Genomic DNA, 18,708 nt, shown 5'->3' on the forward strand with positions numbered 1-18,708 from the left:
ATAGCTTTGGTTGCAGTGTTTCTGATTACAGTGTACTTGATGAGAACCATCTATTTTCAAATGGACTTTCTGAATTTATTTCTTTAAAAGCTTTGGTCCAGAAATCAAATCCATGATGAAATTTGAAAACCAAGAATGCAGGAAATACTCAGGTCAAGCAGCATCGATGAAGAGAGAAATGGAATTAATGTTCTGGGTTGATGATGACCCTCTATCAGAACTGAAATTCATTAAGTTGTTTGATTGATATTAGAATTTGTTTATTTTCAATAACATTTATTTATGAACTGAAAAGTTGCATAACTTCAATCCTGAACCATTGACATTCTGAAGGAAGTGGCAAAATTCAAGAACTGTGTGTTTAAAAAAAAAAATCTGAAGATTCTCCTGATCTCTCACCATTGTAACTTCAATGGAAACACTCAGAGAAACATCATAAATAGATAGTTACACCATTTCTGAGGTTTTCACTGAAGTAATGATGGGAGAATCCCCGTAGAAATTTTGGGCTTCAATCTAATTATGTAAATGAAAGGCATAACATGACACATTTAATAATTATGGTAGTTTAGTTATGTAAGAGACCTATATTCATGGATCAACAGCCAATTTGCATGGCTCACTTAGTATATTGCATCTGGAAAATCTACTAGGAAATAAATCTGAGTTAACACACACTGCAGAACAGATATGGGAACTGATTCCAAATCTATAGACTTAAAGTATTAGACTGATTCAGTATCTTGTACTTGTTTTGTTTCTGTATATTTAATATTAACTAAATAGTTATATACATTAAGCAGTGGCCTGACTGCCTTTAGGGAAGTACAGGAGAGTTCAGCTAGGATCCCTCATGTTCTCCAGTGAGTAATACAGCACAACTGAAGTTAATTGTTAAATTGAGGCATGTTCATTCATGCAGCACATACAAGGGCACAGGTTTTAAATCATAGGAGATTGTCTGTGGAGTCCAAGTCCAAGACTGTAATTTCCTCTCTTTTCTTGAAACACAAGGCAAATTTGTGGTGGTCGTGGTGATGGTGGTGGGTGGTGGTGGTGGGGGGGGGTGGGGGGGGGGGGGGGGGGGGTGGGGTGGGGGGGGAGTGGGAACAGCAGATATTAAAATTGCAGAAGTTATATGGATTTTCAATTCACTCAACCATAATTGACCTACTTTGAGTTAAATCACAGAAACTTGGTACCAAATATCTGATATGTTTTAATTGCTTTGTTGGAGGAAAAATATTGTTTCTCTGATATAATGTGTGTGGTGCCAATCAATATGTGTGTCAATAAAGCAATATCCCATAATCCTGATGTCCTCCCAAAATGCAAGTTTGTAACGCGATTTTAGCATTAGCTTGGTATTGGCTTTGTAAATTTTGTCACAGTACATAAGGAGTTAAGTGCCTCTTTAACTTGCAGAAGAATGTTCCAGCATTGTTTTGTTGCAATGATTAGCTTGCTCGCCTGAAAATGGAAGCTCATGGGAGGGGCCAAGCCATCAATTCAAATACAACTGTCATAATGTGTTTAAGTGTTCGGTTGACTGACATCCCCTTTTTTTGGCAAATCCCATGAGGTCCAGCAACTGTCTTGAGGTATTGTCAGTCAGTCCTTTTCAAAATGAGGAGTCTGTTAACCCCCTGAAGAAAGTTAGCTAAGCTGGTTTGCTAATGTAATTGATGACAGCAAGTCGACAGGAAGGCCTTCGTTGTGCAAAAAATTAATTCGTCATTGGATAAACATCAGAGTTTCAAACTCTCTTCTACTCCAAAACAAAGCTAAGCTTAACTCCTGTAAATTTATTTGATACTTAAAAAGTTTATAACAAAGTCTAGTATTGCTACTTTGTTGCCTTCTGCAGGTAAGAAAGATCCCGTGCAGGTAAAGGACAGAATCATTGGCCAAGATGATAAGAAAATCTTTTTTTTTCTAGCCACAAATGAATTTTGCCTCTAAACATTCCCTGCATCTTAGAGTTGGAATTCATCAAGAACAGTAGACAGAAATCATGGAAGCCAAAGTATAGAGAGTAGAATTTTGTTTTAAAGTGCCAAATGTGTTTACAAAATAGCATTGTGTAGAAGATAAAAGTTGTGAAACTTAGACATGTCCTGCAATTTCCTCCACAGAATTGACCCTTTTTCCCTCAGCCTAAAGGTTTTGCTACTGAGATCCTAGGGCCAATACTACCACAAGAATTTCCTTCCTGCTGCTTAACACATGGATTCTGTTTGTCCAGGCAATGATACCAAAAATTACAAGCTTTTTTTAATTGTATGCTTTTCATTATGCGGGCTCAAAATATTTACACATCTTGGCTTAGTGATGTTTTGAGATAGTACATGCAACTTAAATGTGTTTTACATACACAGCTACCTCCTGACTTGTAACAGTGCCCAGTTAATTTAGCACAGGCCCAGATAACTAGAGAATGTGACTACAACCTTGTATCACAAACCAAAAGCAGCACTGGTAATTGGCACAGCGGCATTTACAAACCCTTGTAGTACCATTTTGAAAGTTGAAGAGTAAGATGGGTTTAGTGGAACTTGAAAGATATACTCTTATAGGACAATTTTGAGGCAAGGGGCCTAAATATAAGTTTATAAATCTGCAGTAGCTTCATATCATGTAAAGGAATATAATGTTTGGGGTTTTATTTTTAATGCGTTTTTTAATTGTTTTTCTTTATGAGGATTTTTTTTAGACCAGGCTACTGTTTACAAAAAAAAAAATGTTTTCCAGTACAAAGGTTTGATAGAACCTGGTACCATAAGTTTTCTCCAATTTGGAAACCTTAAAGGGCAAATGATCAGCTGATCTGTGCACTGGAAACTTATTATCCAATTATACAGTACCTTTTACTGATTTATAAAATGCATGTATGAATAAGTGTATCTTTAAGGTACAATTTGTAGAGCATCATGTCACATGGTAGCTCTTGTACTGCCTTTATCCACTTTAAATAAATGCTGAACTAATTATTCAAATATATCGAAAATGATTGGCTTCAGGGCCAAACTTGCTTGGCATGGGTGAAGTAAATGGTACCATTTGAGTTGTCTCTTCTCTGATATGATTGGGTGTCAATCCTAATGGCAACTTCTGAGTTCAAGGTTGTGCATTCATGTCCTACTTCAGAGACTTGAGTCTATTATCTACATTGGCACTCCAGTGTAGTGCCAAGGGAATGGTGAATGTAAAAGATCCCATGGCACCATTTTGAAGAGCAGGGGATTTACTTGGTGTCTGATCAATATTTACCTCCTGACCAACATCCCTAAAACAGATTGTGATCATAATAAAAAGTAGTTCATTGGCTGTAAAGAGCTTTGGGACAGCATGAGGTTGTGAAAAGTGCTATATAAATGCATTCTTTATTTTAGGCGGCTTGAAAGTTATAAAGAAGCAGCTATGCTTGGATTGTAATACAATAATGTAAAGCAAAAATGTACAAAATCAAAGAGAGCTATATTTCAGTGAAGCTGGAAAAACAGTGAGAGGGTAAAAAACCTCTCTTTCCAATGCCCCAACTCTGAGCGTGTGAAAATTCCAGGTTATTTTTTAATATTTATTCAGAACTGCTCTTACATTGGCTTCTTGCAGTATTAGAAATGTTTTTCTTTGTTTTAGTCGGAAATTTGGGGTCTGGCTGCATGCTTATAAAATCATTCAAGCTCATAGTAAAAACTTTAGCAGTTTCTGCTGTTCCCCAACAGTAGATTTTAGTAATGAACCCAGTTTATTTTATCAGCTGAGATTCATGTTATAAATGTTGCCGCTGAGATATTCTTGGCATAGACAAAGAAAGGCTTTATTATCTTAACTCTTCTGGGTCCAAGAGCGGTCCCCTTGATGAAGGTGTTCCGGACCAGACAAGTCGTATGATTTTAAAAAGAAATTGTTGGTTCATTTTACTGACTCTTCAGTTCAGGCATCTACTGAAACAGGTCAGATAATCAACACAAGATTCACGAGTTCTTTGCTAATCACTTGTTTTATTCAAAAATGCAAAGGCATTTTTGGACTCTTGATCTTTTGCAAAGATTGGTTTTGACTTTAGAGTTTAGAAATGTAGTATAGTCCCTACCCTTTTTTCACATCATCTTCCATTTTCTCACCTCCATGTTCAATGATTTCCTTTCTGCTCCTTCCACCTCCCCTAATTTCTCCATCGCATTGTTACCCTAAGCTAGACTAAGCTAGTCTACCATGCATTTTTTTAAAAAACGGAATAATTCTGCTGCTGAATCAGTAAAGGAAAAAAGAACAGAACAGAGTTGGCATGGATACCAGGGAGTCCTGTTCTTGACATGGGCGTTGGGTACGATTGGAATGGTGCAGCAAATGAATATTACTGACTGAGGGCAGGTTGTACACAAGCACAGAGGTGGATCGGGACTAGAAAGGCTGAGTATGTGAAAAGCATACCTTATTATCATGAAATAAAGGCCAGGGCAAGGGAGTACGCCGGAGCAGAAAGGCTTGTGCAGGAGGCAGCAGGGAAACAAACTGAAATAAACGCTGCATAAAAATAAATTAAGGTAATTTGCCCAAAGGAGGCACGAAAAATAAATAGTTAACTGTAAACTCATCAGTTGTGGCACCAAATGTGAGAAACAAATCGACAATTTTTGGCTGCCAAACCTTTCTCCAAGCCAAATAAGGAGCTGCCCCCATCAAAATCAAGGCTAGTAAATGTTTCCTCCTTGGGGACAGATTCAGAAACCAAAAACAGTCCCCAGCCTGAATTTTTTGTGGAAGTGGTGGCTCCACCCTGTCAGGGCACAAGGCATCAATCGCTCAGAAGAGATTGGGTAAACAGGTTGTGGGTTCATTTGTTAAGACTAGGCACATGAGAACAGTTACACATAGCTCCGAAACCTTAAAGCTTTATATTTGTGTCTGTGCTCAGCTCAAAGCAAAAGTGAAACTAAAACTGGATCAAGTGAAACATTTCCCTTCTAGGGATGTCAGGCTGATATCTCTTAAAGGCATATTACAACATCCCCCCCAGGGTCCATCCCTGCAGGCCCAGGAAGTCACAACCTGATTTTTCGATTGACAAGGGAGTTGAGGGTAATGCGAGATGGGCAGGAAAGAGGAGTGTAGGCTGCAATCAGATCAGCCATATTTTATTTTTAACTTATCTTCATACACGCGTTTTTCCCTTTGGGGAATAGTGGCGAGGTGGTGGAAGAATTCCTGGGCTGATTATCAGCTTATTGAACTGTGTCATGGTGCTCTTTCCATGGCCAATAAGTCCTGATGTGGGACCTGAACTCAGAGCTTCTGGCTCAGAGGCAGGGACGCTACCACTGCACCACAAAACCTCCTAAAACCTGATTTTATGGTTGTCTGGCTATTAAGTGGCTCAGGTGATGGTTTCCACTCCCATCTGGGAAGATGTCCTGTCTTCGAGAACTCCTGGCCTATCAGATGGTTAGAAGCTTTCCAGTCCCAGCAGCACTATAGGGTGTGGTGGCCAGTGCTGGAACTGCAACCACTTCCACACAAGGAGCAACATGGAGGCTGGACGGCAAAGTATGTCAGGTAGTTTCACTGGGGCCTGTCAGGCCAGCCCCAATTGAGGAGGTTGGAGGGCCGTGATCGAGGCCAGGATTCATGTGGGGGGGCACTGCAATCACCATTAGGGGAGTGTATGAGCACAGGATGCTTGAACAGGAGGGAATCCATAACCTCTGAGTCGACAGGGTTTACCTGGCTGCCTCACCATGTGGCATCAGCAACCCCTGTTGCTGGTAAAATACCAGTTACCATTAATTGGCCACTTAAGGGCCTCAATTGGTCCAAGGATAGGTGGGCTGCCCAATGCCTACCCCATCGCTGGTAAAATTTCAGTGCAGGCAACAGGCAATGTGTCCCTCACCATGTCAACTGATTTTATGCCCACCATTTCTATCTTCCAGCCTGTTCTTGGGGCGGGGACGGGTGTGTAAAATTCCAGCCCTATATCTGTTTTCTACCTCCCAGAAGGAAAATCCCGTCCTCACTATTGGGGACTAGGGATAAAATCTCGAATCAGTGGAGCAACATTCTCTACTCTTTCAGTGAAAGGTTTGAAAGTTTAACTCCAAATGGTTCACTTTATACATATAAAAATATTCTGCAATCGAGCATTCTCTGACTTACTCCAGGAGATTTACTTTAATTTCTCCCCTCTTGCTTTCGTTTTCTGTGGGACTAATTATAACTGGTTTGTAGTAAAAGCAAGAATTTTATATAATCTATGCTATAAAGCACAAAAGATCAAAAATACAGTCCCCTCAGTGCCTGATTGGAGCTGTCAAGTGTAGCAACAGAGAGAAGAGATATAACCTTGTTAAGCCTGGCCACCCCTGCTTACATGGACGTCAGATACTGCGTTCAAGTTGTGTAGCTGTCCCTTGGCTGTAAGCATGAAGAAAGGAGATAAAGGCACAATGATTTGAAAAAAAACGTAAATTTAAGTTACAACATTGGCATTGTTCTGAACATGGGAGAGAGAACATTAATTTGAAGGCATTGCAATTCAGTTTGAACAAAGAAAATGATTTTTTAAAAATATAAATGACCTTCCTTTGTGTAATTCCATTGAAGTGTTTTGTTTGAAGAAAGCTAACCCAGCTGTAGATTGAGTCACACACACTGACTCACTGACAGTCCTGCCACGTTTTTAAAACAGAAGAGATTTATTAGAAGGATGATTTTGGTTTTGGTTAAAATGTATTCCTTTTGAATTCTGTGGTCTCCATTCAATGGCAAATTAAATACTTTTTTAATCCACATGGACTTCACGAAGAGTTTTTAGAACATGAAATATATTTTTCCAACTGGCCTGCCAATCCTATCTAGCAAACTTTCTTTTCAAACCCTGTTTGACCTTGCCAGTACTTTTTTCTGTTTGTTTTTAACCAAATAGAAGTTTTATATCTTTGGAGGAAGCACAAAATGGGGTTCACTGAACTAATGGTTAAACTGCAGTCCAGGCCAGGGCATGGGAGAAGCTGAAGGCTTTAAAGTCACTCAGCAGATCAGTTTTTGGCTTCTTAAGGCTTTGGTAGGCTGACATTGCATTTAGGTTGCAGCCCTAGACATCAAATATCCAGTTGCAAGCTACTGTTTTCTTAAAGCATTCATAGTTGCAAGTTGATTCTTGATTTTCATTCATTTCAAATTGCATTATGCAATGGCTGATGTAATAGTCCCTTTCTTCCAGAAATGAAATATAAGGATATTGTCATCTTCCTTCTTTCATCCTCCCTATCCATTGGTCAAAAACTCATGAGCATGAAAAAAGTGGACTGTTTGCTGCTGACTGTTTAGCAGTGTCAGTTGGAGGCAGACATTAAAACTGGCAACTTACCAAGATTTAATATGGAACTGCAGTTGTAATTGTCACTTCAGTCTCTGCCTTTCTTCTGCATTTTTTTTAAATAAAGGAGCAAGCATACGAGAAAATTTTTTACAGAAATTGGTTTTGAGATGAAGACCTTTTACAAACTTGAAAGCAGGAGAAACATGCTGTTTTCTGCTGGTCTATGTGAATATAGTTGGATATCATTGTCCCTGTTGTATGATGTTGTATGTGCCTGCATGCCATTGTAATGTAAATGTGCTTTGTAGAGCAAGGGTTAATGTGGAACTGAAGAATAGCACCACCCATGGTATGATGTATAGAGTCACATGGTAATAGACTGAAAGAATAGTCCAGAGAGACTATCTGGAAGCAGCCTATCTGCATGGTGAGCAGCACCATACACAACAGTAACCTGGGATCTGTAAATAGTTAAAGATTAACAATAAACGGTTCATGTCTAAATATACAAGTCTCAAGATCTCATCATTGAGACATCTAAAGAACCCATAATACAACAGTCCCCACCTGCTTATCTCCTCGAGGCTACCAAGATACCGAATTTACATCAGAACTATGGAATGAATATTCAAAAGGACAGCTCCATAAGAGTTCTAGAGGAGAATCTGTCAATGTCTAGGCAAATAGTGAACTTCTAGTTGCAGCATTTAATTAGCATTAGATTAAAACCTTTCTTTGCCAACTGTCAATGTGGCCGCTCAAAAATGGTTGACCCAATTGAGGTGATCAGTTTAGAACAACACCCTGATTTTACTATTGTATGAAATGAACGCACGATTTCAACATTTTTAGTTATTGATTTTATTTCAAATGGAAAGACTTGCTCAACTCCTAGCACTTTGATGGTCCAATAGCAACTCTTCCTCCCAACTTTGATTTCTTGTGCAACTATACTTGCATCTATAACAAAATACAGTAGCTCACAGTTATACCTACAGGTAAAAATTAAATTGATTCACAACCACGATGACTACAATAACCTGTAACATAGAAAAATATCCCAAGACCCTTCACAGCAACTTAATCGGCCAGCAACCTAGGGAAGGCAATGTGAAGGGCAACCAAAAGTTGGGTCAAGAATGTTTAGGTCTTTACAGCATTTGTATTATTTACTCATCAGTTAACTTCTTTACCAGTTTTGATTATCTCTATTCTGCCTTTTAGTGGTTTAAATTTGCTTACTGCCATTTTATACTGCCCTGCAATGGCACTGGTTAGCAGTCTGTCTTGGGTGAAACCCAGCTTCCATCCTGAAAACTTCCAACATTCTGCGAATTTGTCTTGATGCGCTAGGAATCTAAACCTTCTCTCTACTGCATCTCTCTGGCCATGCACAGATGCATCTAGCCTGTCATACCTGAGTGATTCTTCATATAGCATCAGGAGTAAATTTGACATTGCCTTGAAATCTTGGACTTCAGTGTTCAGCGGTGTGAGCAGACAATATGGTAAGAAGGCCAAAAATTGATTTCACGACATTGTGAAATCAGTTTGCGATCGTCCGCTCAGCCCGTCAATGTCTGCCCGCATTTCCCACCATAGGATGTCAGGAACCTCATTGTGCATATCGTTATAAGGCCAGCCTGCCGGAATCATCCCCTCTGCCCCACCACCCCGAGCCCCCGCCCACTGGATTGTCCGCCCACATCAGTGTGATTGCATGCCAGTGCGTTTCACAACAGAATATGTAAGGCATGCACTTGGCCGGCTGCACTTTGAGGGGGACTTGGAGGTGACCATACAGTAATGTTGCACAGTACTTGCCCGGTTCGCCTGTTGGACTTCAAGGTAGAGGCGCTTTGGAGGCATGGGGGCAAGGGCTGCCCTGCGGTTGAGGCGTCTTTGGGTGGAGACAACAGCTGCCTTGTGTTGAGGCAACTTGTGGGGGTGAGATGGCAAGGGCTGCCCTGCAGTTGAAGGTAGTGCACAAGCACATGTGGGGTGGAGGCTTGAGGGATGCGGCCACACCTTAGGGAAACCTTCTTTAACATGACCATTCCTCCGCAGCTGAGACAGTTCAGACACAGCCACATTGACACATGAAGTCAGACCTCTAGCTTATCTGCCCACTCAAGCAATGCAAAGGCATGAAGGTGCCGCCAAGTGCTTCAGAGCTTTTCACCCCTCGGGCACAGACTGTAAACTAATGAGCATTTTAGTGAACTGCAGAACAGTTGGACGACTGGGCACATTGTACAATCTCATTGCTAAAACTGGCCCTGGAGCAGTCACTGGTGGAAGCGCTCACAGCCCCTTGCAATGTCATCATCCCAGTTTGGACCAGTCTCCCCCATGGTTCAAGCTAACAGTGCAGCCTTGCAGTGTGGGCTAGGAGAATGCCTGTGCCTGAGCTGAGAGCACAGCATGCAGTCCAGTGGGCAAAACTGCCACCAATTGGTCAGGTGGAGTGGAATGGAGGTGGGTGTGGTCTCGGGCAGCCATGCAGCACACTAAACTCTGGCCATCCAAATGGTGGCCAGCCAGCACTCTCTGGGATGCGTTAAAAGGGGACTTTAGACTTAACCAGGAGAGATTCTTTTTATACCCATGCTAACCCACACATCTCTCACTTTCACCCTGCAGGAGGAGTACATCAGGAGCATGGAGCCGGATGAACTTGTTGTATGCCTCGTGGCCTACAGAGAGCAAAGACGACAGAGAAGAGAGTGATGGAGGGACCTGGCTGCGCAGAGAGAGGAGCAGCACCCTCAGGAAGGAGCAGCTGGGGCTCCTGCACACGTTGTTGAAGAGCCACAGCGAGCTGTCACTGGTTGACGCTGAGCTAGACATGGGGTCTATAGATCCTGCATATCGTTCCTGCAGATGACTGAGAACCAGTGTCATCGAAGACTGTGCATGTCTAGGGAACTGGTTGGTCATATCTGCCAGCTACTGCAGGATTTGGTGCCATGGGCTGCCAGTAGCTGTGAAAGCGACTGGGGCGTTCAATTTTTACTCCAGTGGCTCCTTGCAGGGCTCCGCAGGTGACCTCTGTGGGATATCACAAGCCTCCACCCACAAATGCATCCATGAGGTCATGGATGCCATCTTCACGAGGGCACACAACTTTGTGCATTTTGCCCGGGACCAAGACAGCCAGGATGCAAAAGCGATTGGATCTGCTCAGATCTCGGGCTTCCCACAGGTGCTGGATGACATCAACAGCCCTCACATGGCACTCAGATCTCCCTCATGACAAGGGGTCAACTGCAAAGGATTCCATTCACTGAATGCACAGCTGGTGTGTGACCACCACAAACACATCCTGCAGGTCTGTGCACCGTTTCTAGGGAGTGTCCACGACTCCTACATTCTCAGTTGGTCACAGGTCCCTGAAGCCTTCCAGGGTCCCCTGAAGCCTTCCAGGGTCCCCTGAAGCTGCAGGGATGGCTCCTCAGGGACAAGGACTACCCACAGAGGACGTGGCTAATAACACCTGTGAGGTAGCCTCAGACTGCAGCAGAGCGACGGTATAACGAAGCTCATGAGAGTTTCAGCACCTTGGTGGAGCAGACCATCGGGATGCTGAAAATGAGGTTCTGGTCCCTGGACCAGTCTGGTGGAGCCCTGCAATACAGTCCACAGAGGGTGTCACACATCATTGTCATCTGCTGCGCCCTTTACAACCTGGCGCTGCAATGCGGAGAGGAGCTGGATGAGAATGAGATGGGGGAGTTGGAGGTCTCCTCCAATGACAAGGATGTCAACAGGAATGAAGGTGAGGAGGTCCTTGAAGGTGACAATGACAGCGATGAGGCCATCGCACTGGCCAGACGAGGCAGATGCGCTCGAGAGGCCCTCATAGCTGCTAGATTTATGGAGGATGATGCCGACATGCAGTGAGGAGACACCATAGACCCTCACATTGCATCTATGAATGTTTGGCTCCTGTCTGGCTTGTAGCAGCGTGAATACCCTCTGTGAGAATGCACCTATCATGGAGATGCAGCGGAGGCCCTAATAGTCACTCGATTGCAGGAGGATGATGACGACACACAGTGAGGACACTCCATAGATCTTCACGTTGGCTCTGAGAATGTGACTCCTGTCTGGCCGAGGGCAGCTCGCTTGTGCTCTGTGATCAGGGTCATACCATAGAGTTCTGTCGAGGAGTCATGAGGACTCGAAAAGTCGGCTCTTTTCTTCTCCGCCGATGCTGCCGGACCTGCTGAGTTTTTCCAGGTAATTCTGTTTTTGTTTTGGATTTCCAGCATCCGCAGTTTTTTGTTTTTATCACACCATAGAGACGCAGCCATGAAACTTTAAAAGAATCTGATCCTTTATCCACCTTCAGCATGTGACCCCTTCAGGAGCACAGTGTCACTGGTCACAGATACTGAAGAGATGAGGGACAGCCCCACCTTAAAGGTGCTGAGAGCACACAGATAGAATGTTGGAACTCTGTGATGCCTGCCCACAACATTCTGGCAGCAATGATAAGCACCATCGAGGTGCAGGCATCAGTAGTGTGTCCAGGGAGTGTGAGACTTTGGTCTCACTTTGGTCCAAAGTCTTCACAAAGCACAGGGAAGAGGCCCTGGACTGAGACACCTCCCTTTATCTTGTGCAGAAAGGTTTCACATCTGAGTTACCAGTACACTGCTCATCAGAACAAGGAGCCATAGGCAGGGAGACATTCTTGGGAGTTTATTGACAATAGTGAACATTATGTTGAAGTGATTAACACCCATGCCCAGGCTGTGCAACTACATCTTCTTAACTTTCCTAACCCTGCCGCTACGCCTTGGTTCTCCCCGGCCATCTACAGCAGAGGAGGGCAGCCTGCTGACTGCTACGCCCTGTCTGTGATGACTTTGGCGGGTGTCCTCGGGAGGGTCCTGGCCTGCTTTCGGAATCCTGCTGTGTGGCAGTGGCGCCCTCCTCGTCCTGTGGAGCTGGAGCTGCTGAGGTCACAGGAAGAGAGGATTCAGATGGGCCGGACATTCCTGAAATCACCTGGATGGATGGCCCCAGGGGGTACACTGGCTGATCCTCCTCTTTATGGGTGCCCAAGGGCCCCTGGCTGACTCCTTGATTAGAAGGGTTGGCTGGAATGAGATTGGGCTGCCCCACACCCCTCTCGCCTGCACACTCATGGAGGCCAACCATGGTGTGGCAATGTCCTGGACCAAGGCCGCCATGACGGCTGCCATCCTACCAGTGTTAACCTCAGTGCATTGGCATGCCGGCGCTATCACCTCAGCATGAAGACGGATGGACTCCTCCATCGTGCCTGCAATTTGCGGAGTGTAGCGGACATCCCTTCCTGATGTTCCTGAGCTTGCCTTTGCAGCTCCAGCAACTGTGACATGACAGAGTCCAGAGGCTCATCACCTGACTCAAACTCAGCAAATTTCTGGTCTCCAGCAGTTCTCCAAGTGCCGGACAGCTGGGCTGGAAGCACTAAGGTGTGTGCACACAGCTGTACTTTAAATGTAACACCCAGCAGGATGAAGCGGCGGGGAGTTGGTGTGGTGGGCGACTGACAGCCTGCCCATCATGGAAGCGGCGTATTTCCCTGAAATGCATAAATAATGCGGTGGGTCTAGGATGAAACTGCGTGAAAAGCTGCAATTATGGCTGGCGGGTAAAACATCCTTTTACCCACCCGCTACCGCACTTAGTGCAAATTTAGGATTATTCCACCCTTTGCGCTAAACGTCAATGCTGGAAAAACCCAGCAACTGCGGAGAGAGAATCAGGGCTAATGTTTCGAATCCTTCTTCAGGAATTGTTATTTGGCGGAATTTTCAACCGTTCTTATTGGTAACCTGGTTGAAATTTAATTTAAGATGTCACTTTGACACCACTGTATATGCCTTTGAAATGAAGATTTTTCAGGCAGTGGGGATCTTTGCAACCCATGATTTTCCTCTTAGTGAACAAAGATGTTTGTAATAAACTGGTGGAAAGAAAGGAGAAATGAATCTAGGATGAGTATATCAGCATATTGTGAATATTATGCTTTATTATTATTTTAGGAATTACAAGGACAGCTAGTGGAAAATTGAGAAGAACCTCTGATATCACAAGTCCAAGTAAGTAACCATATAATTAACATGTGATGTATAGAACATCAGTAGCTTGTCAAGTTCTACATAAAATATGCAAGGATCATGTGGCCCAACCAATCTATGCTGGCATCCATGCACTCGAGCTTCCTCCCACCCTTTGTCATCTATCCCCTCTCCCTCCTATGCTTCCCTTAATGGCACCTCTACTATTCACCTCAACTACTCCCTGTGGTATTGAGTTTAACATTCTCCCCTCTCCCTAGGTAAAGAAATTGCTTCTGAATTCCCAATTTGATTTCTTGGTGCCTATATCATATTGATGGTCTCTAGTGTTGCTCTTCCCCGCAAGCAGAAACACCCACTCTGTGTCTAGTCTATCAAAATCTTTCATGATTTTAAAGACCTTAATTAGGTCACTGCTCAGCTTTTTTGGTAAGACAATGGAGATCCAGTCTGTTCATCTCTCTAGAAATAAACTTGTTTTTTGATGGCCTTATTAACCTTTTTGGCTTTTATTTTGTAATTTGTAACCTTTTATTTGTTGATTTTTTTTATTCATTCACAGGATGTGGGCTTCGCTGGCTAGCCAGCATTTATTGCCCATCCCTAGTTACCCTTGAGAAGGTGGTGGTGAGCTGCCTTCTTGAACCGCTGCAGTCCATGTGCTGTAGTTAATATTGTCATATAACCTGCAGCATTCTTTCTTGGTATTGACTCTCCCCCACCCAATCATCTACAGATTTAGAAATTGTGTATTTGATTCCAAAGACTAAATTATGCACAATACTGGCCCCAACACTCATCCTTGTGAGATCCCACTTCTGCCATTATTTTGGTATATGATGAATTCAAGAATAAAGACATTTATATAGAGCCTTTCATGATCACTGGACTTCTCAAAATACTTTACAACTAATGAAGTACTTTGAAGTGTAGCCTCTGTGTTCTATGTCAGTTAGATTATGAAACTTTTTGTCATATATCATATGACACTTGTCATATGTTGTGCACTTCATTTATTGCTGCAGAATTTTCTCTGTGTTTAATCTAGTTTCCTTTTTACTTGGGAGTGAATTGGTAATATTGTATGAAAACAATTGTTTCTTTAGTGAGGTCAATGGGTATTCTGTCACTGCAGAACAGATACAGTCCAATTCTATTATGTAGTTAGTGATAGAAAGAAAACCAGGAGAAAACTTTCAAGCATTGTTGAGCGAGGAAGAGCATTTCAATTACTAAATAAGCCAGTCTGTTTGGACAATGTTTATGATGAAGAGCAGGAAACATTATAGATTTGTGGCAGTCTTAAAACTGGTATAGATTGATCTTGGCTGGAAGCACCAAATGGACATGAATGTGCCTTTATTTTTATTTTCTATGGATTAAGTTCACTGTCACCCATTTTATGATATAGACAAAGACTAATTGATATTTCACTCTTTCTTTCTCTGCATGATAAATGGATAGATTGAGACAGAGACCTGAGCTTTTCACATGTTCTAAGGAATTACAAGACTATTTTGAACTGTAAAGCTGGCCTCGGTTTAAAAACAGAAGGCTTAAACCCAAAGTGAATTTTGGGTGGATTAAAGGGGGTGGGGGTGGTCAAGGTGGTGGTGGTGGTGCAATGAGTGCAAAACTCATTCACATGCCTGAATTTCAGTCCTGGGGTAACTTAACTCAATTTAAATGCTGTTTCTCCTCTTCTCTCCTGGAATGGGCCAAAAGCACCTGCAAGAGGCAAATGGCCAGGCATCGCCAGCTTCCAGGTAAGTGACAGGTAGTGGATTTCATGCTGGTCTTGTGGAAGGGAGGAAGGAAGTGGCCTAGGACAGGATAGGCCACAAGTTTTCTTTGGATCTCCAGGGCACTCCAGCTTCTTGTGGACCCAAAACCCCAAAATTTAGACTTGCCTGATGGAGCTTTTTCTGCCTTCAGACCTGATTCATTTGAGTGGGAAATCTACCTTTGGCAGCCCCATTAAAGCCCCAGTTTAAAACTGTACTACAGACATATTGAGTGTCTTTGTAGATATGTATTATAAACGATACTTGAAATTTTAACTTGGCAAATTTCAATCCCAATTTCTAAGGTCATACCTCTCATTCTTATGTCAGTTGTGTTCCTGAGTTGACTTCTCTGGACTTTGAGTTTTACCCTTTTTAGGACATTGCTTCAATTTGGGGAAGGTGTCTTGATAAGTATTAGGCATGACCTCCCTGCCATGTTATGGTGCACCAGTGTGAAATGATTTTTCTTTTACCAGGAATTTAGACTTCTACCTGCCTATAAGATTTTTTGCCCTTTTTGTATTGTCTAGATTTGTAGAAACCAGAACTTTTTGCTTCAATCCCCTGTCCTGTTTGCACAGCATCCATAATTGGTTAGAAATGGATGATTACACTAGAATCTCTTCGACTGGTTTTTCTATGAAATTAATGATGATTTCTCATTCTATAGCCTAAACTATATCATTTTAGCTCGTACAGTGAAGCTTCGAGCAGAGCAGTCTTCCTCCTAATAATGCAAACAAGAGACCACTTTCCTTTTACAATTTCAGCTGATAACTTAACCAACTGCACTATGCAAACAACATATTTTTCAATTTACTCTTTCATAGGGTGTGAGCACATGCTGGCCTAGCCAGCAATATTACCCATCCCTAATTGCCTCACCACCACCTTGAACCATTGGTGCAGATACACCTGCAGTGCTGTTAAGAAGGGAGTTCTAAGATTTTGACCCCATGTATCCGCTTTCCTTGTCCTTCTTGATTTCTGACACTTTCCTCCTTTTAAAGAAACTTATTATTCAGCAGTTGGGTCTTAAACTCCAGGTCTGACAAATGCCTGTTACCTTTTGGACCAGATATAATGACATATGTTGAGGTTTACAGGTTCTGTCCTTGTACCAGGGTCAGGGTATTTATGGTGTAAGGTTAACACCCTGGACTCTGGAGATTGGGACTTGCCAACAATTTTGGCAAATAAATTTTAAGTCCAACTAATGCACTCACATCTGAATGAACTCGGTCAAATGCAGGCTTTCATCCAGTCAGAATATCATATTTTGAACCAGTGTGACCAAACTTGTAAGAATACTGAATGATATTGTTGGAGAACAACCCCATAATTGTGGATTCACTAACTTAATTCCGTTTAATCTAAATATTGCTCATGTCAGAAGTGGCAATAAATGCTGATGCTTGGGTAACCTCAGTTTGCCTTTCTTCTTTAGAGCTTTGGATGGGAATTTCTTGTTCACCAGTTCACGCAACATAAAGGAAGTTCAGTGATAAGCCAGTTAAGCAATTTATTATTACATGAACCCAAATGTGCAAGCACAAAAGAACAAAAAAAAGGTTTGAAATTCAAGATCCCACGAAGTGCCTAACTTCACTGACAATTCTTTGAAAAGGGCAATGGGGTAGAAATCTCTAGGTGGAGGAGAAAGGAACATTAATGGTTTAAATTTTTAACTGCTTCTATTGGAGTATACTTTTTATACATTTACAAATTCTCAGTCGCTCACTCCACATCCCCAGCTTTTAATTTACCAAGACAGTTGGCTCAGTGCAAGGGCAGCACTTGATTCAAACATAATTGCTGGAGTGGACACAATTAGGAGGATGCAATGCACATGACACCACTGCAGTATTGATTGAACCTGTCCTCTAGTGGCTGATGGCCATGTGCCAATAAGTTGATACAGTATGTGCACAGCTAAGGGCCAGAGGCTGATTTGTTCATATCTGAAACTAGCTGCACAACATTTGCCAGTACTTGACGCAAGGAACAGGAATGCAGGGCTGAAAGCTTAAGGTAAGATGCACCGACTGAATAAGAATGACATGAGCAAAATAGCTATCCAGCTTTTTTTACTGATTTGAGTTGTTTTTGTAATGGTGTGGACCTCAAACATTGAGCAGCTAGTGTCTATCTTCCTTTACAAGGCTGAATTCAATGGTGGACTGAATAAGTGAAAGTATGATGTTCTAACCAAGTCTGTTGCTTAGACATAACCCACTCTCCAAAATAAGCTTTTTCTGAATGTCACAGTGTGTTGTACGTGCCTTTAAGCAGTAGCAGCAGCATGCCATTGTGATATAAATGTGTTCAATAGAGCAAGGGTTAATGTGGGACTGGAGAACAGTACTGCCCATGATATGATGTATAAAGTCACATAATAGCAGACTGTGAAGTAGAGTCTAAAAGGAGGCAGCACCAATGCGTGACAGTACCTGGGATATGTACATCGTCATGAGTTAACAATAAACAATTTTATGTTTAAACATACAAGTCTCATGACCTCTTAATGAGAGACCAACTGAACCTTTACAACATGGTGGCAGCTAAATGAATGAACCCAGAACCTCACAGTGGCTGGAGAAGGACCCCAGAATCACAAGGCCTGAAAGCCAAAAGAAACAGAAGCCTGACCTGCGAGAAGTGCACCTAAAGTAGAGACACAATTAGAGATGCAATTGGAGATTGCCTAAATAGAAAGCTCCATTGCAGAGGTGGAGGCTGAAGGAATCCGCCAGATCACATGGCGGTCCATTGCCAGACCTGAACAAAACAGGCAGAGTCAAGGAATCGAGCCTGATGGTTTTAAAAAAAGGATGAGCAAATTTTTAAAAAAGGAAACAAAAAAGACAAAGTGAGGAGAATCTACTGTGTAGATGTTGAGACAGACCTGATTGAAGACAGAGTCCAAAAGACAGCCAAATTACAAGAAGGGTGAGAAAATTGCAAAAGAAAACTTTATTAACCTTTCAAAATAGGCTGCAGTCTCAGGATCGGCTCATCAAGAATGCAGCTGAGGGAGGGCTGCAAGTAAAGGGGTCTATAGCCAGCACCATAAATAAGGTGGCCGAGCTGACTGAAGTTTAAGGAAAAGCTTAACAGCAGGCAGAAAAAAATCGCCCTGAAACGATTGCTATAGTTTTAAAAGTTTTTATTTGTGCTGTGCAGAGTTGGAAAAAAAAAGTCCCATAATCTATGCAGGAGTCCGAGGAACCCAAAAAAGCACAAAGTTCAAAAGAAACAAAACAGCAGCTATGGAGCCATCTTGAAGAGAGGGGAAAATGGTTCCTGCACAGACATTCTTAAAAAGGCAATAACAATTTAAAGCAGTAACAAAAAAAATAGCCCTGGAGAGAAAATTAAAATCATTTGGGCTAAGGCCAGGACTAAACCAGACCCAAGATCAGGAACCTTAGAGAAGAAATCTTTTAGATTACAAGAGTCTATCAGGATTAAGCAGGAAATCAGAAGGAGTACAAGTTAAAGAGGAGATTGTATACTTGTT

The 18,708-nt window shown here is 42.4% G+C and overlaps 1 protein-coding gene across 2 annotated transcripts in view; it reads left to right on the forward strand.

The window, feature by feature from the left end:
- The window catches only part of LOC121293743 (septin-9-like), a 258,284-nt gene that overhangs the window by 32,145 nt on the left and 207,431 nt on the right, over positions 1-18,708 (forward strand). The window contains exon 2 of one of the 2 annotated variants that reach the window (XM_041216999.1): positions 13,366-13,422. The exons of the other annotated variant lie outside the window; for it this stretch is intronic. Coding sequence (XP_041072933.1) covers positions 13,366-13,422 — 57 coding nt within the window. The remainder of the gene's footprint in view (positions 1-13,365; positions 13,423-18,708) is intronic. 2 annotated transcript variants of the gene reach the window in all.

The sequence above is a fragment of the Carcharodon carcharias genome, chromosome 22 (genome assembly GCF_017639515.1).
Source record: "Carcharodon carcharias isolate sCarCar2 chromosome 22, sCarCar2.pri, whole genome shotgun sequence".
Lineage (NCBI taxonomy): Eukaryota > Metazoa > Chordata > Chondrichthyes > Lamniformes > Lamnidae > Carcharodon > Carcharodon carcharias.